Below are 25129 nucleotides of genomic sequence, written 5' to 3'. Positions count from 1 at the left end.
CAATTTGTATACCTTCTTCAGATCTATAGTAATTGGGCAACGTTGTGCTTCCGTTATGAATGAACCACAGACGTAACAGAAACTATCTGGATGATTAGTATAATGTCTTGACATGATAAAGACTGATATTAATCACCGTAAATAATGTCTATAGCATAAAAAAACAAAGACAACTTTCGTTAACCCTCCTTATACATTTATCCTATAAACACATGATATATCACCCAATTAACGTTTATAATTATATATAATGAGCCTCACTACAAAAATGTGACGTGCTAGTGAAAAACTAAACACAGATTTGAAATCAGCATGAAAATACTGCAAAACCATCCAACATTAACTCTGATGAAAATGATATATTGACCTGTGTAATTATTGCACTACATTGGCACCTCACTATTATTCATATTCAGTATTTGTATTTGGCTGAATAATAATTTTCATAATTCGTATTTGGCCAAATAATAAAATATGATATTCAATACAGCTCTAATTTTTAGCACTGCATTTGTCTGGAAGTGCTATAGAAATTAGTAGTGGTAGCAGCAATATAGTTATGCAAGCCAATAGAAATGTTTTCTGGTTTTTATTTTTTTCCCTGTATTTTATTTTCTGTAAGACTTGGGTATCAAAGATAAAACAGGCAATTGTTGTTATTTATTTAATTAAAAAAAAAAAAATAAACTTAGGGCTTCTTTTACAAAGCCGCATTATAGATAAGTGCTCCAACACTAATAGAAATTCTATGAGCTTCAGAGCATTTACATTGCCGGCCCATGGTAGAAACCTCTACCGCAGCTTTGTAAAAGTCAGCATTTATTAATTACGAATATTTAGGCCTTAGTTTTATGAAAAAAGTTTTTGTATTTGGTCCAGGCAGTGATAATTCCCACATAGATTGTAATGCTCTATTCAGATATTAGTGGGCATCACTTAAAGGACTTTGTTCACTAAAAAATACTGCTGCTAGATTAATATCTAGATTTCATAAATATGATGAGTATGTCCCCTTTTGATTCATTTATATTGGCTCCCTGTCAAGGTTTGAATAATATTAAATTAGCATATTTATTTATGAGTCTTATGGATTTAGTGCCAGAATACCTGGCTAATCATTTATTTTTCCCTATGCTTAACTCGTTCTAAGAATTCATTAACATACTTTCCATCAACAAATGGCTTTCAATATTAGAATATTACGTATAGTTCATTTTCTTTTCAAGCAGCTAACATTTAGAATAATTTATTAAGAGAGCTCAAGATTCAGGATTCTTATTCTTCGCTTTGTTATTTGAAAACAATTTTATTTGATAAATATTTGAGTATGTGATTTGCATTTGATTATTCCTTTTGTGATTTATTATTGTACTTCCCAGTTATTTGCTGTTCTCTCTTTTTGTTACCCATTATGAACTCTCATTGTGGATTTAGTGGAATGTAAGTCTAATTATATTAAATACTAAGGTGAAAAGCAGTTGGCAAGCACAAATGAGCTCACTGATTTGATCATGTGGTTCTTTTTTTTGCTGACATCTGTTTTCTGTTTTGATTATGGAACAAGTTTCAGCATGTTATTTTTCTTTCATAATTGTATTTGAAAACCTTTCAGTTTTGTGATATTTTCCCCCATGCACAATTTTGCTATGCAATTTATTGTTTCAATATTGAAGATATATAAAACAAACTTAAGTGTCTTTATAGCATTAGAAATGTTTCTTTAATACATATGTTAATGCTTATATTTTGTAGATAATTTAGAGGTCCTTTTACTAAGCGCTAGTGCATGCTTACTGCAGATTAAAAAGACTTATTGTGGGACATGAGAGGCTTGTGAACGAAGCCAGGAGAGGAGACAGGGGAGAAACAATAGGGGAGAGAAACAGCAGGAGAGAAACAGCAGGGGAGAGAAGGCAGGAGAGGGCAAGTGGCAAGGGTTGGTTCCGCCACCCCCTGACGTCATCCACCGGAGCTCCCCCTTAAAAGGGGAGGGGCCAACGACACTCAGCCATTCGGCGAGCATCAAAGGTGAGCGTTAAAGGTACTCGCCTTAGCGAGAACGCCTTTGTGAAGGGCCTTAAGAAGGGACGAGTCACTGCATAGGAAAATAAAGGGCAACTGCAGAAGACACAGAGGACACACAAACAAGCAAGGAGAGCAGAGGGCAACCGCAGCAGACAGAGGACACACAAACAAGCAAGGAGAGCAGAGGGCAACCGCAGCAGACACAGAGGACATACAAACAAGCAAGGAGAGCAGAGGGCAACCGCAGCAGACACAGAGGACACACAAACGAGCAAGGAGAGCAGAGGGCAAACGCAGCAGTCACAGAGAACAACCACAGCAGTCACAGAGGACAGCCACAGCAGACCGGCAAGCGGGCAGAATTGGAAGCAGCAGACAGAAGCAAAAAGTTGAGCTACCCAGTTTTCTGCACCGTCTGCCATATGTACGACTACCTCCCCTCTGGGAGGCAATCTTATGTATGCAGTCGATTCAGGGAAATGGAGAGCCTGAAGAAACAAGTCAGACTCCTGGAGGGCAGAATACTGGAACTGGAAGCATTTCGAGCAGTGGATGAGGAGGACAGGGATGCAGAGAACGTCAAGACAGAGGAAACCATCAAGGAAGAAGTCCGGAAGTTAGAGAAGTTCGTCGAGGAGGCATATAGGGAGGCCGTGAAAAATCACCACCAACAGTGGAACTGCCGAGATACACCTACAGAGAGCGAGGATCTGGAGGACGACCACAAGGCAGAAATGGGAGACACAGCAGAGGGAACCCACAAGTAGATGAGTTCAGTGCAAGCCAATGCCAGGATGAGGGAAGATGGAAGTGCACAGAGGACATGGACCTATGGCTGGAGAGATGGACATACACCAGGGACACGAACCTGTGGCTAGAGAAGCAAGAGAAGATGGAGAGGACAGCGATCATCATAGGGAACTCCATCAGACAAGTTGACAGACACATAGTGGGAGGAAGACAGGATCGGCTGGTGACCTGTCTACCGGGAGCCAAGGTAGAAAACATAGTGAGCTGCATCGACAGGATCATTGACAGCGTGGAAGAGGAAGATACAGTGGTGGTGATCCATGTGGGGACAAACAATGTGAGCAACAGGAACTACAACAGGGAAGTACTGAAAGACAAGTTCCAGATGCTAGGAAGGAAGCTGAAGACCAGAACGCAGAGGGTAGCGTTCTCAGAAATCCTGCCAGTACCCAGGGCCGACGAGAAGAGGCAGACAGAGCTGCAAGCAGTTAATGCGTGGATGTGGTGCTGGTGTGAGGAAGAAGGATTCCACTTTGTGCGCAACTGGACAACATTCTGGGGGAAGAGCAAGCTATTCATGAAGGATGGACTCCACCTCAGCGGAGACAGAATGAGGCTACTTGCAAGCAACATCAAGAGAGAAATTGAGAAGTTTTTAAACTAAGAAGAAGGGGAAAGCCGACAGTTGACAGAGAGTCAATGGTTCGTGAACCGGTATACCCAGAGGATACTGTGCAGAAAGGTATAGGGCAAGACAGAAATCCTGACAGATCGAAAGGTACACAAGAGGGAAGGAAATGCAAGAGAGTAACAGGCTGCAAACTCAAGTGTATATACACAAACGCAAGGAGCCTAAAGAATAAGATGGGTGAATTAGAAGCTATGGCACAAAAAGATAACTTTGAAATCATTGGCATCATGGAAACATGGTGGAATGAGGAAAACGTCTGGGACACTGTGCTATCGGGATACAAGCTATACCACAGAGACAGAGTGGCTCAAAATGGTGGGGGCATTGCTGTATACGTCAAAGAGGGAATTGAGTCTACTGGAGAGAACACGAAGAATAAGTTAGTCTCTATGGGTCAAATTCCAGAAACAAATGGAACGGAAACAGATTGGCATCTACTACTGATCCCCAGGGCAGTCCGAAGAAATTGATGGAGAAATGACGGACAAGATTAAATGCAATTGCAATAATAATAATAATAATTATTATTTATTTTCTTGTATACCCCCCCACCAACAGTTCTAGGCGGTTCACAACAGGAAAACTGAGACATTTCAGTGAAAAATACAATTTCAAAAATACACTACTACCTACAACAACATTAGTTAAAATACAATTTCAATGCATTACTATCTGTTAAAACATGGGGTAAAAATAATTAAACTATAAAAATACCATCGTAAATTATTAAAAAGATCAGCATTCTTGTTTATCAAATAGATAAGTTTTTAATAATTTTCTAAATGTAAAATAAGAGTAAGCTTGAGTTATCAAAGGGCTCATCCAGGAGTTCATCTTCCCTGCCTGATATTCCAATGTCCTACCCAAAAAAGTCTTGTAATGGCAGGCCCTTGGGGTAGGGAAGATAAATATAGCTGAATTTCTAGTACTTTTTTTGAGCACGACAATTTCAAATAAGGTACCAAATAAGAGGGTAATGATCCAAAAGGTGCCTTATAACAAATACACCCAAACTTAAAGAACACTCTGACCCCCAAATGGCAGCCAATGTAGTCTAGCATAAAAAGGATGACATGATCATATTTTTTAAGACCAAAAATCAAATGAACCGCTGCATTCTGAACTAAACGGAGGCAACGCAGTTATCATGGGTGACTTCAATTATCTGGGGATAGACTGGAACCTAGGCACCTCCGACAGTGGTCTGGAGACCAAGTTCCTGGATGCTGTAGGCAATTGCTTTCTGGAACAACTTGTCAAGGAAAATACAAGAGGAAACTTAATTCTAAATACACTACGAGGACCGGCCCAAGGTGTAGAAGTAGAGGGGATGCTGGAAACCAGTGATCACAATATGATTCATTTCGACCTGGACACAGGGGCGAAACATCGATTCAGAAGGACGGGCATGGTGTTGAACTTCCGAAATGGGAATTACGAAGGGATGAGACTCATGGTGGGGAAGAAGATAAGCATTGTAAAGACGTTAGAACAAGCATGGTCCCTTTTTAAGGACATAGCCACCAAGGCGCAAAATCTATATATACTGCTTATCGGCAAGGGATCCGAGAGGAAAAAGAACAAGGAACCGGCGTGGCTCATTGTAATGGTGAAAGAAGCGATCATAGACAAGAAGACTTCGTTTAAGGAATGGAAGAGGCCAAAAACGGATGAAAACTGGAAAAAGCACAAACAGCATCAAAGCAGGTGCCATAAGGCGGTAAGAGAGGTCAAAAGAGACTATGAGGAAAAAATAGCCAAGGAGGCGAAAAACTTCAAGCCGTTCTTTTGATAGGAAGCGGTGGGGCCGTTGGATGACCATGGAATAAAGGGAGTGATAAAGGAGGACAAAGCCATCGCCGACAAACTGAACATATTTTTTTGCTTCTGTGTTTACCGAAGAGGATATGCACAACATACCAGAAGCCGACAGGCTATATGAGGGAAACGAAGACAGGAAACTGACAGTCAGTCTAGAAGAGGTATGCAAGCAGATTGATAGGCTTAAAAATGATAAATCCCCGGGACAGAATGGCATCCATCCGAGGGTAATCAAAGAATTGAAAGGGGCTATAGCTGAACTACTTCAACTAATAGCCAATCTGCCGATCAAATCAGGAAGGATTCCGGAAGACTGGAAAGTGACGAATGTTACGCCGATCTTCAAGATAGGTTCGAGGGATGATCCAGGAAACTACAGACTGGTGAGTCTGACCTCGGTACCGGGAAAGATGGTAGAGGCGCTGATAAAGGACCGCATCATTGAGCACCTTGATGGACACGATCTGATGAGGACCAGCCAGCACGGCTTCAGCAAAGGAAGTCCTTACTTGACGAATTTGCTGCCCTTCTTTGAGGGAATAAACAGGCAGATAGACAAAGGTGGCTCAGTCGACATTGTATATCTGGATTTTCAGAAGATGTTCGAAAAGGTTCTGCATAAATGACTTCTTCGAAAAATTGCGAGCCATAGAATCCAGGGTGAAATACTCAAGTGGATTATAAACTGGCTGGCAGATAGGAAACAGAGTGGGGGTAAATGGACAATACTCGGATTGGAAAAGCGTCAACAGTGGAGTGCTGCAGGGTTTGGTGCTCTTCAACATATTTATAAACGATCTGGAAATTGGTACAATGAGTGAGGTGATTAAATATGCAGACAATATTAAGTTATTCAGAGTAGTGAAGACACAGGAGGATTGCGAAGATCTGTAACGTGATATAAACACGCTTGAGAACTTGGTAACAACATGGCAAATGAGGTTCAACGTGGATAAGTGTAAGGTGATGCATGTCGGTAACAAAACTCTTATGCATGAATACAGGATGTCTGGGGCGTTATTTGGAGAGACCCCCCAGGAAAGAGACTTGGGAGTGCTGGTTGACAGGTTGATGAATGTGCAGCGGCGGCGAAAAGGGCGAATAGGATGCTAGGAATGATTAAGAAGGGGATCACGAACAGATCGTAGAAGGTTATCATGCTGCTGTACCGGGCCATGGTACGCCCTCACCTGGAATACTGCATACAGCACTGGTCGCCGTACATGAAGAAGGACATGGTACTACTCTAAAGGGTCCAGAGAAGAGCAACTAAAATGGTTAAGAGGCTGGAGGAGTTGCTGTACAGTGAGAGATTAGAGAAAATAGGTCTCTTCTCCCTTGAAAAGAGGAGACTGAGAGGGAACATGATTGAAACATTCAAGATAATGAAGGGAATAGACTTAGTAGATAAGGACAGGTTGTTCACCCTCTCCAAGGTAGGGAGAACGAGAGGGCACTTTCTAAAGTTAAAAGGGGATAGATTCTGTACAAACATAAGGAAGGTCTTCTTCACCCAGAGAGTGGTGGAAAACTGGAACACTGTTCCGGAGGCTGTTATAGGGGAAAACACCCTCCAGGGATTCAAGACAAAGTTAGACAAGTTCCTGCTGAACTGGAACGTACACAGGTAGGGCTGGTCTCAGTTAGGGCACTGGTTTTTGACCTAGGAGCTGCCGCGGGAGTGGACTGCTGGGCACAATGGACCACTGGTCTGACCCAGCAGCAGCAATTATGTTCTAATGACATGTTCAAGTGTCCTGTGGTAAACTGTGCCTAAAATATATTATTAATTTTTCTGCAGAAGGGGTGTGTCTGGAGGCATTTCTGTGTTAAATCAGTTACTGCATCTACATTTGTGATGAGCTCCAGCCGCATCTGGAGGGCCTGGAGCATTTGCGGATGTGTGATGTCATCCGCACATGCTCACTGGCCCTCCAGATGTGGCTGGAGTTTGTAGGGGCTTTCCAAAACCCAGAGAAACTCCAAGTTTTGGAAAGTCTGTACAGGAGCTCGGACAGTCCTCTAAAAGAGGACATGTTCATGTTTTCCTGGACTTCTGATAACACTATCTATATTACCATGTACTAACTGATTAGCATAGGATTAGCGAGGCCTTAATGTCTACAAAATAGATATCAGTAGGTACTCGTGCAAATTTTTTTTAATGGTCATGTGATAATGGCCATGTTGGTACATGTATCAAAAACCCCAAGAGAAAATATCCTTAAAAGACAACAAAATATAAGTTGGGCGTGCTCTGCGACATTGCAGGAAAGTTAACTCTCTAGACTCCACCAAAAATATATAAACCTCAAATCTAAATTTTTAAGATGAGGAGCACCCTCAGCGTCAGATTGAAAGCTTTAAAGAGCAACTCAAGGAGCAGCTGTAGTGCTTGGAATAGCAAAGCCAGCAAACACTGAGCAGAGATTACCACTCACTGCCAGCCGCACACCATCATCTGGGTGCTCCTGTGTGCTTTAAAGTGCAAGTCAAGTGCAAACAATGTGCAATAAATATATATAAAAGTGGAAGACAAAAAGTTCACTGTTCTGCAATGCCCCAAATGCCTAACCTGAACAGAGAATGAAAAATATGAGTCACTTGTCTCTCCAGTTACTTAGCTGAATAAAGGTGCTGTAGTCCAGTGTTTTTCAACCGCTGTTCCGCGGCACACTAGTGTGCCGCGAGATGTTGCCTGGTGTGCCGCAGGGCCGCCGGGCCCGGAGCTGACAGGGGGCCCGAGGCAGGGGCGCCAGTAGCTCGCCAAGGCAAAGTGAGTCGATCACCCAGGACTCACTTTGTCTTGGCGATCTAATCTATCTAGCCGATAAGTCTTCTTCTCCCCGACGTCAATTCTGTAGTCGGAGAGGAAGTTCGGGCCAGCCAATCGCTGCCTGGCTGGGCGGAACTTCCTCTCCAATTGCAGAATTGACGTCAGGGAGAGCATGCGTCGGCGTCGGCTTTGGGGCCTGTTATCCATTGGTGGGTCCTGTTCCCCGATGGCAGCGGCAGTGGCAGTGGCTTGGGGAACGGCAGGGAGAAAGAAAGAAAGGGGGCAGGCAGGGAAACAGAAGGAAAGAAGAGAAACAGAAAAAAAGAAAGAAAGGTCAGGGAGAGAGGAAGAAAAAGTTGGGGGAGGGAATGAGGTGTGGAGGAGAGAAAGCATACAGGCTGATAGAAGGGAAGAAAGATTGGATGCACAGTCAGAAGAAGAAAGTGCAACCAGAAATCACCAGACAAGGTAGGAAAAATGATTTTATTTTAAATTTAGCAAAGTGGAGGCAGTATTACCACAGTTTTCAAAGGAATTTGCCCAAATAACTTAATAGTTAACTGGGTAAATTCCCAGAGATGAAAACTTCCCTTCACTTACTATGCACAGTTCTGAATTTATATCTGCTGTCTATATTTTACAATATGGTCACCTTTTACTAAACCGCAATAGTGGTTTTTAGCGCAGGGAGCCTATGAGCGTCAAGAGCAGCGCTGGGCATTCAGCGCAGCTCCCTGCGCTAAAAACTGCTATTGTGGTTTAATAAAAAGGATGGAGGGTATATTTGTCTATTTTTGTATGCTATAAAAACCAAATACAGAGAGAGACTGAGAGCTGTTGACGAAGAGCTACGTGTGTGTCTTTCTTCGATTCCAGCCAGAATATCAGCTTTGTGTTCAGCCAAACAGGCCCAGGTTTCGCACTGAATAAAGTATTTTATAATTTTTATAATTTTTATTTCGTAATAAAGTAATTATAAAATACTTTCTTTGTGTTTATTTGATTCCTATTCAAGAGAATTACTTTATATATAGTCAATATAGGCAGAGAGTTAAATTTTTTAACATTTTCTAATGGTGGAGTGCCTCGTGATTTTTTTCATGAAACAAGTGTGCCTTTGCCCAAAAAAGGTTGAAAAACACTGCTGTAGTCAATAGTAGCAAGGAGAGTCCAGCTTTTTTTGGATCAAAGACCAAAGTTAAGGTGCAGTCCTCTTTCAACACGGCTCGACCCAGCAGGGTTTAAATGGCCCCTTCCTCAGGAACCAAACAGGCCAACACGACTGTTGGTCGGAGTGATTCCAGGCAGGCAAGGCAAAAAAGGGGTACATGTCCATTAATAGGCAAAATGGATTGGCAGTTTTCCAGCTGTGGTAAAAATGACCTGTAGTGCATGGAAAAACCCTTGTAAGGGCTTGCTAAGGTCACTTTCTACCACAACTTTGTAAAAGAACCCCTTAGATAAAATGTTTCACAGACTTTTATGTTTAAACATTTTAGCAGCAGGTTATGATTAATATTTTTAATTGTTTCACTGTTAGGATTCACTTATTCTTGATAAAAGTGAGAAATGGAGCTCCCAGAAAGTGGACCATATTCTCATCTGCTGTGTCTGTCTTGGGGATAACAGTGAAGATGCTGATGAAATAATCCAGTGTGACAATTGTGGAATAACAGTACATGAAGGTAATTGTAAATGCTGTTCCTTCTTCCTGACTTTATTTGAAATGAAAGGGAAATACGAAGCGTAAAGAGGGTAAATTGAACATTCTTGTGCAAAAAATGTTCTTTATTTTGAAAAAAAAAAGTGAGGTTTCATGGTATTCAATGAAGCCTTTAGATTACATGATGTGAGACAGCAAACAATTAGGAGTATTTAATTTTCACTTAATAGCTGTAGAAACAGAAAAACATTGCCAGTATTATACCAAAGAACAGAAAAAGAAGATACCAAGCCTCAAAGTAAAGTTTGGTGCTTCTTTTCTGAGCAGAGATGCCAGAGGGTTGCCACACAAAATTTGCAAAGCATCACAAGTTCCTTGTTATCCCCTGAGGAAGAAGATGCAGTTGCCGAAACTTGGATCCCAGTCGGGGCCATATTCATATTGTATGTCAAGGACTTGTTTGTGGACTTTGAACTAATTACCAATAAAGTATATGTAACTGGAGATTGGTTTTGACAACATCTGTGCTTCTTTTTTTTGCTGTTCAGTATTATGCCAAAACAGCAAATAGAAAGGAACTAGGTGTTATTCTGAAAACTGTGATTAATATTCTGCTGGTTTCGTGATGTTGTTCCTTAGTACGGCAGTCTACCAAACTTATGTGCCTCACTAAGACCGCCAGGGAGTAAAGTTAGGCCCAGCTGGGAACTGTGCAGACAGCAGAGCCCCAGGCTGAGGTAGGCCTAAACAGTCAGGTAGGCCTGCATGTGTCTGCCATGTTGCCGGGCATGCTGGCCAGCACATGCTGTACGGTCTGCAACAGTCAGCAGCTGAGCAGTGTAATGGATTATTTTTATGGCATGTATAAATGTGGCTCATTGAGTCTGTCTTTTCCCTGTGAGCATTTTACATGTGTTGTTCTCTTCCACCCTTTAGCTCAAATGGATACATTCCTTTCATCGTGTTCCTACCAAGGCAAATTGGCAGTTAGAATCCTCTCTTCTATCTCAATTCAATCAGATAGGGTGAATAAATCCCTGGTTATCTGATGGACTTTTTCGTTCCTGCCCACCCCAATTCCATCTGTAGGGAGGGTCTTAAGAGGTCTCAGTGTCTTTTCTGCTCCAGAGCTTGGCCCATATAGTTAAGCAGGCCTTGTAAAAGGTCCCCTCTTGGGACATAACCCCAGCCCTAGTCCTAGTCCTGACCCTAATCCTCACACATTAAGGGCCCTGTTTTGAGGTTTAAGCTCTGTAGAATGCAGAGGGTCTTGGTTTTTCAGAGGGAGTAGAAGAGAACTTGGAAGTCCTCTTAGGCTCCCAGTTTCCCATGTACTCTGGTTCTGAGGATCCTCCCAGTTGGGAGGTTGTGGAAGAGCGGTCCCGTTGGTTCTGGCTCTTTCATCCTGAGGAGCTGTCTCATCTCTTAGATGAGTTTGCAAGGACTTAGGCTATTCTTTTTAACTCCATAAGTCCCTCCCAATGGTCCCCTTGATGAGACCTAGATTTTTGATTATCTCTATGCGTTCGTTGAGGAGGGTGAGAAGTGTTGGGTCTTCCTGATGGCAGATGTCCTGGTTACAGCAGTGACGAGAGCAACCACTGTACTTTTCCAAAGAGGTTTGGCTTTTAGGGAGCTACATGAAAAGAATGTGAATCAGCAGTTCTGTCTGGTATTTTCAGTGGGGGCTCTAGCATTCAGGCTACTGTTTGTGGTGGTTACATAGCTCCATGCTGCATTGGCTTTTACGGTTGCAAGAGTCCTCGGAGGTTTCTCACCTGGAATCTGGGATGTCCCTTTTGGGCAGATGTCCTCTGTGACCTTGTCAATCTGGCTTTCTGCTCACTAGTAGTGTTGGGGGTCGCTGTTGATTGTGGCTTCATCACTGGATGTGGTTGCGGCTTTCAAGAAGCTTTTGAATCAGCTGCCCTTTAGGGGGTGCTTGCTTTTTGGTGATGACATTGAGAAGGTGGTGAAGCATATGGAGGAGACGTGGCTCTTTGCCTTCCTGGAAAGGGTGCAAAACAATACGCTGCCTCAAGGAGGCATGCTGCTTCAGGTCCACGTGCTGTCTTTCAGCCTAGGTGGTGGTGATGGTGGTGGGGAAGCGGGCAGAGTAAGTTTTCAAACAAGGGTTCTTTTGAGGCCCCTAATGAGTCAGAACCCTCTGATCCTTCCAAAGGGACTACAGCCACTCAGCCTGCCCAATTAGAATGCACCAAGCTCCTTGTTGTTTCCAGTTGGAGGCAGACTGTCACTCTTTGGTAACAAGTGGGTCTATCACATCAGATCTGTGGGATCTGCAGATGATCAAGAAAGGCGTACACCCTGGAGTTTGCCTGTTTGTTTCCTGATGCGTTCATGATCTCCTCCTGTGGCTTGGCTCTAAAGTGCTAGGCTGGCTGTTGCTTTTACCCTTCAGCATCTCTTCAATCTAGGAGATGTGGAACCTGTTTCACTGGCAGAGCATGGCATGGACAGGCACTCCATCTATTTTATGGTCCCAAAGAAGGATGGTTTCTTTCAGTCCATCCTGGACCTCAAGGCAGTGGATGCTTGTCTCCAATTCCAGCATTTTCAGATAGAAATGCTTTGCTTGGTCATTGCTTTGGTGCGTTCGGGGGATTCTTGACTTCAGTGGACCTCACAGAAGCTTACCTTCACTTCCCATATTACAAATCATCATAAGAGATATCTGAACATCTGTGTGTTGAGGCAGCACTTTCCAGTTTGGGCTTTGCCCTTTGACCTGGCTGTGATGGCCCACACATTTTCAAAGGTGATGGGGGAGTAGCTGCACATCTCTGGATTGAGGATATTTGGGTTCATCCCTTCCTGAAAACAGGCTGATTTAGACCAACTCAGCTTCAGAGACCAGTTTGGTCCCAGGTTATTTTCCTCCTGGAATCCATGGGCTTGATAATGAACTGGTCTAAGAGCCTTCTGTTCCTATCTCAGTCCCTGGAGTATCTCGGGGTCTGCTTTCACACGTTTTATTTTTTCCAGAGGAGTAGGCGGAGAAGCAAGAGCAAGAAGGCAACTGATCCATTAAATCGTGTTTGATTTTTTTGTTTTGCTACACGTGGGCAGAGAAGTTTCAGGTATAGTTATACCTGTTCTTCAATATTCTGGAGACCGGAAAAATAACTTTAGTGATGATGTAATTTTGGGGGGCGAAGTCAACAGCTGAAAAATCGCAAATAAGTGAAACCCGCAGATACGAAAACCGTGAATATGGAGGGAGAAGTGTACCCATTTGTGTGCCTTATCAATCTTGCTGTCTTATGAAAACCACTTCATTATGCAGGGAGGATTCCTCTGTTTGCATGAGGAAGTTGACTTTCTCTCAGGGCCTGCTAATTCTGTTGTATGCCTAATTCCTACTGTGCCTCTGTTGGCTGGTGAGTTGGATGTTAATTCTTCAGATAACTAGTGTTTTAGCCCATTACATTCATTACAGTAACGGGTGCTAGAATAGCCCCACCTATACCCTGACCCTGACTCTTACCCCACCCATGCCCCGCCTCTATCATGCCCGGATCCTGCCTCCCACTGATCCCAGTCCCACCATCTCACCTTTCACCATTTCCTTTGTACCCTTTTGGCCCTCCTGACAGGGTCTTTACTTACCCGAGGTGGCAGCAGCAGTCCTGACGTACCAACCTTTCCTACCACAGTGCCCCAAAGCAGCAGTGGTCCTACCATTTCCATCTCTCCCTTTCCCCCTTTCACACCCTCTACCAAAATTGCTTTCTGATTCTTCCTTTATCCAAGGCCCAGGTGCACTTCCACACACTTCCTAAAACTGCTCCTCATGGCCCTAAAACATGTTGGAAGGGAAGAGTATATTCTCTTCCCTCACATAATCAAGCAGCACACATGCCTCCAGCCCCTTCATTTTCCCCTGAAACTGATTAAGTCACCTCTGCAACCTCAAGGATTATTAAGCCATCAATCACAGCTGTCACAGGCGTAACCTCTGAAGATCAAACGCCCGCCCTTTATTTAGGGGATGGCGTGAGTCAAAATATCCAAGATGCAAAGCACACCAACTAATGAGCTTCATTTCGCCTCTTTGCCAGACATAAAGTGCTGCTGCTAAGCTATTCATGACATAAATCAGACAGGTGAAGCCATCTTCCGTCGCGGCCTGCAGCCGCGGCGGCTGACATCCGCCTCGGGGGATTCTCGCGCATGCGCACTCCTACCTGCGGTGCCCTACAGCGCACAGAAAACGGGAGCATGCAGGTGGAAGTGCGCATGCGTGCTTAGGGCTTTATTATATTAGATGAATCAAGTGAAGATTCCATAATAGATATTTGCTATTTATTGCAAAAGGCAAATTCAATTTGAGTGGTTAATCTGTGAATTTTTCTCAAGGAATGTGTGCTAAGCTGCAAAAACAAGTTTGTCATTTATGTTGTATGGAAAAGAAATGGGAATACTGAATCTCAGGTCATGTGGTATTAGCTACAGATGTTGCTCGGATCATTGATACTTTAGGTCTGCATAAACAAATTGGAAAATTTGAAAAATGTTTTTAGAGCCAAAAACTTGAGATTCCCTAAATTTCCCTCGGATATACCACTTTTTCACTAATGATCACAAACATTTATTTGAAGGATGTTCTGCTGTTTCCCATTGTTAAACATAATATTTTGATGTTATATTCCTGCTGTTACTTACCCAGAGGACCAACAAAGTGTAACTCAAGAGAGTGAAAATCCTAGCATTAATTGAACAGATTTTCTTGAATAATAATAATAATAATAATAACAGCTTATATACCGCAATACCGTGAAGTTCTATGCAGTTTACAAAAGATTAAGCAAAGGTACAAATTGACTGACTTCAAGAGGGGAAGAAGAAAGAGAAGTAATTAGACAGGAAATTCATTGTTGAAGAGAAAAGTGATCAAAAGGACAGTAGGTCGCTATTGAGAGGAAAGAGATAAGTGGATCAGTTGTCAAGATGAATCTCCATAGGATTTGATATCTACTAGAGCAACACAGGGGTTGACTTATTAGATAGAATAACTATTCTCAAGGCTGTTTCCCCCTTTTCTATGAAGGATTTTCCTTGTTTTGGGCAAAAAGTAAATATTTTCCAGATGTAGATGGGATCTATATTTTGATGCTTTTTTGGAATTATTTTTTTATATTTCTGTGTGTGAATATCTGTAAGGAAAACACCAGTTAGAGGTGAAGAACTGCTGTGTGTTTTCAGTGATCAACACAGCATAGGTGAGCTTTGAAGTCAGAGATTTATACAAATACCCATTATATTTATGTTTTATAGTTCTAAAAATATATATATTTTTTTCATTTGTCAGACATCTGCTGAATGATGGCACTCAGAAAAGCAATGTATAAAATTTATAAAGTTATAATTACATTCTTACATGTTCAGTTATAGATAAATTGCCTTTTTGTGATAAAATTGTCTTCTTTTTAAGCTCTAATCTGTCATTTTGGATAAATGCTTTTGTGCCAAGCCCTTGTAACTACCTTGTAATAGCAGAGCACCTCCAACTGTGATGTCAGTACTCCTGACAGATTGATTGCAGTGTGTCTGAAGAAAAATGTCTGGTACATATCAGTGCTTTTGACAAAGCTGTAGGTAGTGTACTTGCCAGCCAGTGTCCTTTGGTTTAATTGTCATAAATTAAATAAAATAGAAAGTTCTATAATTTTTCTTCAAAGTATCTTTTTGTATTCCTCTTAGTTTCAATCAGTTTGATTTACTACCATACACTAGGTATGTGAACAAGGAACATTGTTTGTTCTTTATTCCAATTATCACTCTTTCACACTTTTTGTTCAAAAAATTGTTTTAACGTGTTAGAACTGAACATGTGTAAATTGAACTTGTGTGCAATAATTTATAGGTTATTCATTTAAAGTAATTTTGCATCCATTTGCAAATACATATTTCTATGATACACCATTAGTATTGACTGCACATGAGAAATCTGTTTGTTTTTTTAAAAATAATTTTATTGAAAATTTTTCACATTATAAAAAAGAAACATTGCAAGGGATGACAAATTTATATGACATGAAAATATTCATAAATGTAGCATCCAGTAAAAGAATGAATACCTTCCAAACGGGTGGTTAATGTACAACTGTTAACTGTTATGAACAATAAATTGAGCTGGATATTCACGAGCAATTATAGAGTATAAGTTGACAATAAATTATTACATAGATGAGACGGGCAATGCTAGATAATCATCTAAAGTTTTCCATTTACTTCTAGAAGATCAAGATATAAGTAAATACTCATAGACTACAGGGGAAATTCTGTATAGATCGCTGGTCTCAGCAGCTGCCTAAGAAATGGTTGAGAATTACAGTCTGGCATCCCAATCAGAATCACCTCTGGCCTAACGGACAGACGCCTAACCCCATATTCAGAGTCCCCTCTCGAGAAGAGGGGGAGAAAGCAGTGGCTGCAGTTGTGCAAATTTCTGGATTGTAAACTTTTGAAAGAGCCAGTTAGTCCCCTCTCAGTCTTTGGAATATTTGGGAGTTCTCTTCAACATGGTGGAAGGCTGAGTTTTTCTACAAGAGGCATGCAGACAGCAGCTTTGGGAGCAAATTACAAACCTCCTGTTGCAACCAGTGCCTACAGTATGACACTACTTACAGTTTCTGGCCTGAATGGCAGCTGCCATAGAAACAGTGTCCTGGGCAAGGGTGCATATTTAGAGGTCTGCATGGGAACGGGGATTGCAGGAATCCCGCGGGTCCTGCGGTACCCCGCGGGGTTATCCCCCAGCTATACGGGATTCCCATGAGGACCCCTCTAAGGTTCATGGTTGTGCTGCCGATTCATGATTCGAATCGATTCAAATCGATTTAAAAACAAAAAAAATCTGCCTCCCGATTCAGTGACTGACCCTCTCCTCTCGCCCCCTAAAGCAGGAGTGGCAGTGCTGCCTCTTGCTGGCTGGCTGCTGCCGCTCCTGTTTTAAAGGGCGAGGGGGAGGGTCAGTAGGGAAGTGCTGGTGTCTGGCTTCCCCCCTGGCCTCCCACGCATCCATTTACCTAATATCAGCAGCCTGCAGAGAAGATTGCCGGTGCTAGCGATCTTTGCAAGCTGCTATAGGCCTTCAGAGCTGTTTCCTCTGCCGCAATCCTGCCTCTGATGTCAGAGGAGGGGCGGGACCGCGGCAGAGGGAAGACAGCTCCGAAGACCTATGGCAGCTTGCAAAGATCGCTAGCACTGGTGATCTTCTCTGCAGGCTGCTGATATTAGGTAAATGGATACGCGGGAGGTCAGGGGGAACATGCAGTCCGTGGGAAAGGGGGGGTGCAGGCCTTCAGGGGGGACAGACCTTTAGGAGTGGTGATACAGGCCTTCAGGGGTGGGGTGCAGGCTTTCAGGGGGGACAGGCCGTCTGGGAGAGGGGTGCAGGCCTTCAAGGGGGGGACAGGCAGGCCTTCAGGGGTGGGGTGCAGGCCTTCAGTAGGGACATACCTTTAGGGATGGTGGTAGTACAGGCCTTTAGGGGTGGTGGTACAGGCCTTTAGGGGTGGTGGTACAGGCCTTTAGGGGTGGTGGTACAGGCCTTTAGGGGTGGTGGTACAGGCCTTTAGGGGTGGTGGTACAGGCCTTTAGGGGTGGTGGTACAGGCCTTTAGGGGTGGTGGTACAGGCCTTCAGGGATGGTGGTACAGGCCTTCAAGGGGGACAGACCTTCAAGGGAGGGGGGCCCTGTTGTAGAGACATGCATATGCCGGACTTTGAGGGGGAAGAAATAATGGGTCTAAAAATAGGAGAGGGATAGAGATGGTGGACAATGAAATGAAAAAAAGGAAAGATGCCAGACCTCTGGGGGATTGAAGGGAAACAGAAGGGGAGGACAGAGATAGAACATGGATGGTTAGCACGGAAAAAGAAGGAGACCCTAGAAAGCAAGTTATCAGAAGACAACAAGAGCCTGGGACCAACAAGATTTGAATAATGACCAGACAACAAAAGGTAGAAAAAATAATTTTATTTTCTGTTTGTGATTACAATATATCAGATTTGAAAAGTGTATCCTGCCAGAGCTGGTGTTAGACCGCAAGCTAGGATTTAGCTAGGATTTAACAGAGAGAGGAATAGTCTTTTTGTTTGTTTATTTTGTTTACACCACAGCGCCAGTGTGGTTAGGAAAAGGCAAAGGGGGTGAAGAGGCTATAAATTAAACCCACCAGGATGTTTGAAAAAAACACCCACTTGGGCAGGAAAATCAAATCGAAAAATCGATTCAATAGGCTGAATTGAATCGAATCAAATTTTTTTTTTCCTGAATCGGGCAGCACTAGTTCACGGGACTCCCATGGGGACCCCCCCAAGGCCCACGGGGATGGAACTGGGGTTCCTGAGGCCTACCTAATGCTCCGTCAATCCACTTTAAATTTATTGAAGAAAGCGGTTCGGGTGTGGCGCCGCGGCAAGAACAGCCTTGCTTTGCAGTGAGTTCAGCACGTAAGCACACTTTGCACACTGGGAAGAAATGCTGCTGATTAGTCAGGAGGCGTCGCATGCAACGCTAGAGCAGGAAGACATTCTGTATTAATTGAGTGAGCTGCTCGATGCCCCCCAAAGGCCCCGACTAAGAGAGAGACCTGAGGAGAAGACAGTCTTCAGAGGAGGAGGAGACTGACCCGAGGAGAACCCCCGAGCCGAGGAGGACCCAGCCCCCAAAGGCCCCAATTGAAAGACCCGAGGAGGAGATGAAGCCCGAAGCCTTTAGAGACCCGAGCTGAGGAGGACTGTCACCCGAGCCGATCCCCCCCCCCCCAAACGCCCCGACTAAGAAAGGAGGCGGAGACTGAAGTAAACTTTACACCGCGTTGTGATAGATTAGGTATGAGAAATAAAAGTCCTGGCCCATCAGAACACACAAGACTAGAGTTTAGGCGACTCCTCAGCTTTCCATTAAATTTTATCGAAGGCACCCAAACCTGTTGCAGTTGAAATATTGAAACATATGCTGGTAATGGTTAACCTTTGTCCCTCAGTGATTCTTTTCAACAGAGAACTAAATGTTAGTGATTTTTTTTTTTTTTTTTTAACCTTACAATGTAAGTACTATCTGCACATCCTTCTCAGTCTAAATGTATAGACTCTATACATTTAGGCTGAGAAAGATGTGCAGATAGTACTTACATTGTAAGGTTTAAAAAACCCACCAAATTCCTTTAAGACTTAGTTTTTATCGAAGGCACCCGAACCTGTTGCAGGACACTCACAATACATATCACGACGGTACTGACTATTTGGTGTCAACTTGTCTTTATTTATACATTATTAAATATTTATGATTTTTTGTAAGGAGAAAAATTGTGTACACTTCTCCCTCCGTATTCGCGGTTTCAGCATTCGCGGTTTCGATTATTCACGTTTTTTAGCTTACTAGCTCCTCCCCCCCAAATTACATCAGCTTGCATAGAGAAATCGCTGATTCCAAGGGTTTACAGAGAAAAAGCGCCAATTCATGGCACTTTCTTCACTGTGTTTTGCCTCTCCTTCAGGAACAGGCCAGGACTCCCACTGTGTTATTTGCGGTTTCACCTTATTCACGGTGGTTTTTAATAGAAAACAGCGAATAACATGTGAAAAAGTTATTTGCAGTTTTCCTGTATTTGCGGTTCTGTTAATCCCCTATCAGCGAATATGGAGGGAGAAGTGTATATACTTCCTTTTGGAAGATAATTCCTTTAACCACAGACTTAAAAAAAATCAAACCTTTCTTAAGTAGTTGCTGCTTTTCATGGGGGCAGGTAACTTTTATGGGGTGTGGGCGGGGCGGAGGGGATTCCTCGTGGGGATTGGCAGGGACAGAGGGGATTACGGCAGGAACGGGTGGGATTTCTGTCTCCGCACGACTCTCTAGTTCAGATCCTTCATGCCCCTCCCTGCGCAAGGGAGGAGATTGCCACAAATAACTTCTAACTGTAACCAGAAGTTGGCATCGTATTAAAGGTAGTTATCATACGAAGGTGAATCAGAAATTAAAGGCAATTGTTAAATTACTCGATAACCAGAACTGAGCTAGCGAAATGCAACATATGCACTCGTACATTGCCTGTTCGATAGTGCAGCGCTTGGTCTTTAGTCATGTGGCAGCCACAAGGTCAGAAACGTGGACTCTCCATTGCAAGATTGCACCATCAAAGAACAACATGCAGTAGTGCACTTTCTTTGGGCAGAGAGAGTCAAATCTGTAGAAATTCACTGTCGGATATTGACTCAGCATGGACATAGCACTGTGAATCAACAAAAGGTTTATGAGTGGGTAAAAAGGTTTGAAGTGGGGAAGAACAGGTGTAACCGATGAAGGTCATGTGGTTGCTCATCAACATCGCGCACACAAAAGCAAATTGACAGCGGATGCCTTGATTAGAGAAGACTAATGGATAACGATGTTTCAGGTGGCTGTTAATTTGCATTATGATGACCTGGGATACAGGAAAGTCTGTGTACGCTGGGTTCACAAACAGCTTACTGATCTGTACAAGCAATAGCGTGTGGAGGTTGAAACACAGTTCCTGAGATGGTATGAAGAAGATCCAACTATTCTGGAGAGAATTGTCACCGGCGATGAGACATGGGCACATCACTGTGACCCAGAGAGTAAAAGACAAAACGTGATGAAGTAAAGGAAGCGGTACTCACCTGGCTTAAGGAACAGCCCAAAAACGTCTTCTCTGCAGGAATGCAGAAGCTAAGTGAATGATATAATAAATACATCATCTTCCATGGGCACTATGTGGAAAAGTGATATGTTCAATTGCTCACAGTTTCTTGTATTAAAGCTGTTAATGTACGAGCTCCTTTAGTTTTTGATTTACCCTCATATCTTTGTTGTGTCTATAGTTTATGCACATTTATCATCCAATAATACAAAAGAACCCACAAGGTATCGGCAGTAGTCGCTGCTGTTCTAGATCACCCACTTTGTTTTGATTGATACAAATAGCCCTGGTAGTATGGCATATCCCTTTAGGGAGGATTTCTTGTTGATGCCTGGAAATTCTAGCTCAGTTAGAAATTGTGCTGGAATTCTGGTGCAATGAATATTTGTAACTTTTGAATTTCTTTCCTCTTTTAATAGGCTGTTTCTCCCTTATTGTTTCTAGTATTGTTGTCCTAGGCGCCATATGCCATGGCTCCTCCTGTGCTATAAATTTGACTAGAAGGTGTCATCACTGCTGATGACTACTACTCCAGTTCCAGAGCCTCTGAATGCTGCCTTTACAGAATTTTCAATTCCAGCAGATCTAGGATATAGAGATTTGGTCCTGGAATTGAACCAGTGACCTTCCAGAATAAGCCCTAAAGCACATCTAATTGTCAAGAAAACTGCATCTGTTAGAAAGGCATGTCAAGGCCCTCTGACCCAGTACATTTGGGTGAGTGTTAACAGCAAATGGAGATGATACTCCACATCATCTGGCTTTGAAGTAAGGTTCATTGATTTTATAGTATGTGCAAAACTATATGGTGTGATTTCCACTATCTGACATAGTGACACATGGGTTTTTGCTATGCTATTTTAATTGTTACTTATATAGTGTGAATTTATACGCAAAACTATCCCATTTAGAGAACCTGCCCTCTGAATAAATATGATTGTGTTTGTCACCAATCTAAGATCTATTTCCATTCAGGAGATTTGTAAAGTTGCTGCATGGAGTATTATGCATTTGTGTTATATTACATGGACAGAATGTCCCAGTGAGATAGGTTTGGATTGTTTCTTCATTCTTTTTAGAGCCCCATGTGTATGCTTTAAGGTTGTTCTTGTATTTTTATGATTAAGGACAAAAATGAAAGGGGCCTTTTTCATTAAAAAGCAAAACCCTGAATTAACAACACAGTCAAACCTCAGTTTGTGAGTAGCGCGGTTTGTGAGTGTTTTGCAAGATGAGCAAAACACTTGAACAAACTTTAACTTGCGAAATGAGCGTTGACTTGATCAACGAGCGCGTCCCCCCACGGCCCACCCCTAAACCCTTACCTCCTGCCAGCAAAGAGCACGCACTAACCCATGCCGGCACCACCACCTTGCAATCTACTCCTGACATTGCTGCCTGGATGTCCCTGGGCAAGGAGAGTTGTGCAAAGGTCTGCCCTCTAGCTCTGATTGGTGGAGGGCGGGCAGGAAAGAAGGCATTTTGGTTCCTTCTGCTACTTCATAGAAGCAGGGCAGGAGCTTATGCAGGAATTGGAAGCAAAAGGGGGGTGGAGCTTGACCGAGGGAATGCTGCGTTCCGGCTCTGGAACGCAAGCTCCTTTCTGCCATCCCGCCTCGCTTTCTTCAGCCCTGTCCCTCACTTCAGCCCTGCCGCCGCCATCCCGCCTCACTTTCGTGAGCTTTGACGCCTTCTACTATCGACTCTCTCATCCTATGCAAAGCTGCCAACGCCCGGTGAAAGGCGATCAGGGCAGAGCGGGACCGTAAGGTGAGAGACAAGCGATAGTAATAGCGGTAGCGGGAAACTGGAACAAGACGGACCCGTGAAGTGGGACCAGAACCTGGAGCAATAATGGACACCGTGAGGTGATGATGGAATTTTAACTCTCTCAGAGCGGCTGGGGGCTGAGAGGGAGCATTTATGGAGGAGCAGGTCTTGAGGTGAGAGCGGGGCCTGTTAACGATCCCACCAGGTGGGAGGACGAGTAAAGGGAAAGATGATCTTTGGGGATGGAAAGAGAGGGGAGTACATATGCTAGGTTGGAGAGGGGAGGGGAAAAGAGGGAGAAGTGTTGGACCACAAGAAGACATAGGCCTGTTTTTGCGATGTGGAACGAATCATCCAAGTTTCCATTAATTCATATGGGGAAACTTGCTTTGATATACGAGCACTTTGGATTACGAGCATGCTTCTGGAATGAATTATGCTTGCAAACCAAGGTACCACTGTACTGATTTATTTTAAATTTTAATAAAATATTTTTTGGGGATAAAAAACCCTTTTCTTGCCAGTTCGTAGTGGTTGTCTTTTCCTTTGCGACTCAAAATGTGCAATCACCAGAATTTCTGGTGATATGAAATAATAACATAGTAAATGATGGCAAATAAAGACCCAAATGGTCCATCCTGTCTGCCCAAACCATACATGCTCCATAAATTAATCATTTAATTTAAATGGTCCTTTTTCTTAGATATTTCTGGGCCAGAAACCCAGAGCCCTACCCGGTAGTGTGCTTAGGTTCCATCTACTGGAGTCTCTGTCAAAGCTCACTCCAGCCCATCGAAGCCCTCCCCAGCCTGCCTTCAGCTGATTGTCCGTATATGGGATACCGGCCGTGCAAGTCTGTCCTGTACTGGCCTTAGTTCCTTCAATATATACCCATTATTTTCTGATTAGAGATCCTCTGTGTTCATCCCACGCTTGTTTGAACTCTTGTCACCATTTTCTTCACCACCTCCCTTGGGAGCATATTCCACGCATCTACCACCCTCTCTGTAAAGAAGAATTTCCTAACATTACTCTTGCTTCTACTACCCCTCAACCTCAAATTATGCCCTTTGGTATTACCATTTTCCTTTCTCTGGAAAATATTTTGTTCTACACTAATATCTTTCAAGTATTTGATCATCTGAATCATATCTCCCCTGTCCCTCCTTTCTTCTAGGGCAGTGTTCGGCAAACTGAGGCTCGCGAGCCGCATGCGGTTCTTTAGCCACTTGAGTGCGGCTCGCGGCTCTGCTAGCTAGAGCAGGGATGCCCAACCTGCTTCCCTTCCCCATAAAGAGGACGCTGAAGCACCGGGCCGACCAACCTTCCCCACCCGACGTCAATTCTGACATCAGAGAGGAAGTTCCAGGCCATCCAATCGTTGATTGGCTGGCCTGGTACTCACTCTCTGACATTAAAATTGATGTCGGATGGGGAAGGTTGGTCGGCCCGGCTTCAGCGTTCTCTTTAGGGGGAAGGGAAGCAGGGAGAGCTCAGAACTCAGCGGCGGCCTATTCCCCGGCAGTGGTGGTGGCCTGTTCACCGATGGCGGTGGCTTGGGGGAGGGCAGGGAGATAGAAAGAAAGGGGGGGGCAGGGAGACAGAAAGAAGGGAGACAGAAAGAAAGAAGGGAAACGAGAGACAGAAAGAAAAAAGGGAGACAGGAGACAGAAAGATTGGGAGACAGACAGAAAGGGGGCATGGAGAGAGAAAGACAGAAAGAAAGGGAGCACGGAGAGAGAGAGAGAGAAAGACAGACATACAGAAAGAAAGGGGGCATGGATAGAGACAGAAAGAAAGAAGGGGGCAGGGAGAAAGAAATAAAAAGTTGGGGGAGGGAATGATGTCTGGAGGAGAGGAAGCATACAGCAGGCTGAAAGAAGGGAAGAAATATTGGATGCACAATCAGAAGAATAAAGTGCAATCATTCAGAGACTCATGAAATTACCAGACAACAAAGGTAGGAAAAATGATTTTATTTTCAATTTAGTGATCAAAATGTGTCCGTTTTGAGAATTTATATCTGCTGTCTATATTTTGCACTATGGCCCCCCTTTTATTAAACCACAATAGCGGTTTTTAGCGTAGGGAGCCTATGAGCATCGAGAGCAGTGCAGGTTATTCAGCGCAGCTCCGTGTGCTAAAAACCGCTGTCTTGGTTTAGTAAAAAGGGAGGGGGTATATTTGTCTGTTTTTGTATAGTTGTTACTGAGGTGACATTGCATAAAATCATCTGCCTTGACCTCTTTGAAAATCTGTAGAATATAAATGATAATTAACATTTTCTCTGCGTACAGCCGTGGTCTCAAACTCAAACCCTTTGCAGGGCCATATTTTGGATTTGTAGGTACTTGGAGGGCTGCAGAAAAAATAGTTAACATGTTATTAAAGAAATGACAATTTTGCATGAGGTAAAACTCTTTGTAGTTTATAAATCTTTCCTTTTGGCTAAGTCTTAATAATAATATTGTCATTTATAGCTAAAGAGACATATGATCAAGAAACTGTTTTTTTTTTTTACTTTTGTGATTATGATAAACAAACTGAGGGCCTCAAAATAGTTCCTGGCAGGCTGCATATGGCTCCCGTGCCATGAATTTGAGACCACTAGTGTACAGTGTGCGTTGTGTTTTTTTTAAAATTTTATTGTTGGTAGAACATTTTGACTTGGTCATTTTAAAAGTAGCTCGCAAGCCCAAAAAGTGTGGGCACCCCTGAGCTAGAGAATGACATGCCACCGATCGGGCATCTCTCTCCCATCCCCCCTTACCTACTTTGCAATTTTCTTTTTCTTTTTTTGTCTTCCAGCTGCCCGAGCCGGCTTTCATCAAGTCGCTTGTGGCTGCCGAAACTTCTCTGATGCAACCGGAAACAGGAAGTTACATCGGAGGAGAAGTTTCGGCAGCCACATGCAACTTGATGAAAGCTGGCTTGGGCAGC

At 43.3% G+C, this 25129-nt stretch overlaps 1 protein-coding gene across 1 annotated transcript in view; it reads left to right on the top strand.

Moving 5' to 3' along the window:
* Positions 1-25129, top strand: part of PHF14 (PHD finger protein 14) — a 677625-nt gene that overhangs the window by 83745 nt on the left and 568751 nt on the right. The window contains 1 exon segment of the mRNA XM_033931008.1: positions 9604-9748. Within this exon segment, the coding sequence (XP_033786899.1) occupies positions 9604-9748 (145 nt within the window).

The sequence above is a fragment of the Geotrypetes seraphini genome, chromosome 2, assembly GCF_902459505.1.
Source record: "Geotrypetes seraphini chromosome 2, aGeoSer1.1, whole genome shotgun sequence".
NCBI classification, from domain to species: domain Eukaryota; kingdom Metazoa; phylum Chordata; class Amphibia; order Gymnophiona; family Dermophiidae; genus Geotrypetes; species Geotrypetes seraphini.
Note: the sequence above shows the minus strand (reverse complement) of the source record. Positions and strands in the feature narration are given on the sequence as shown.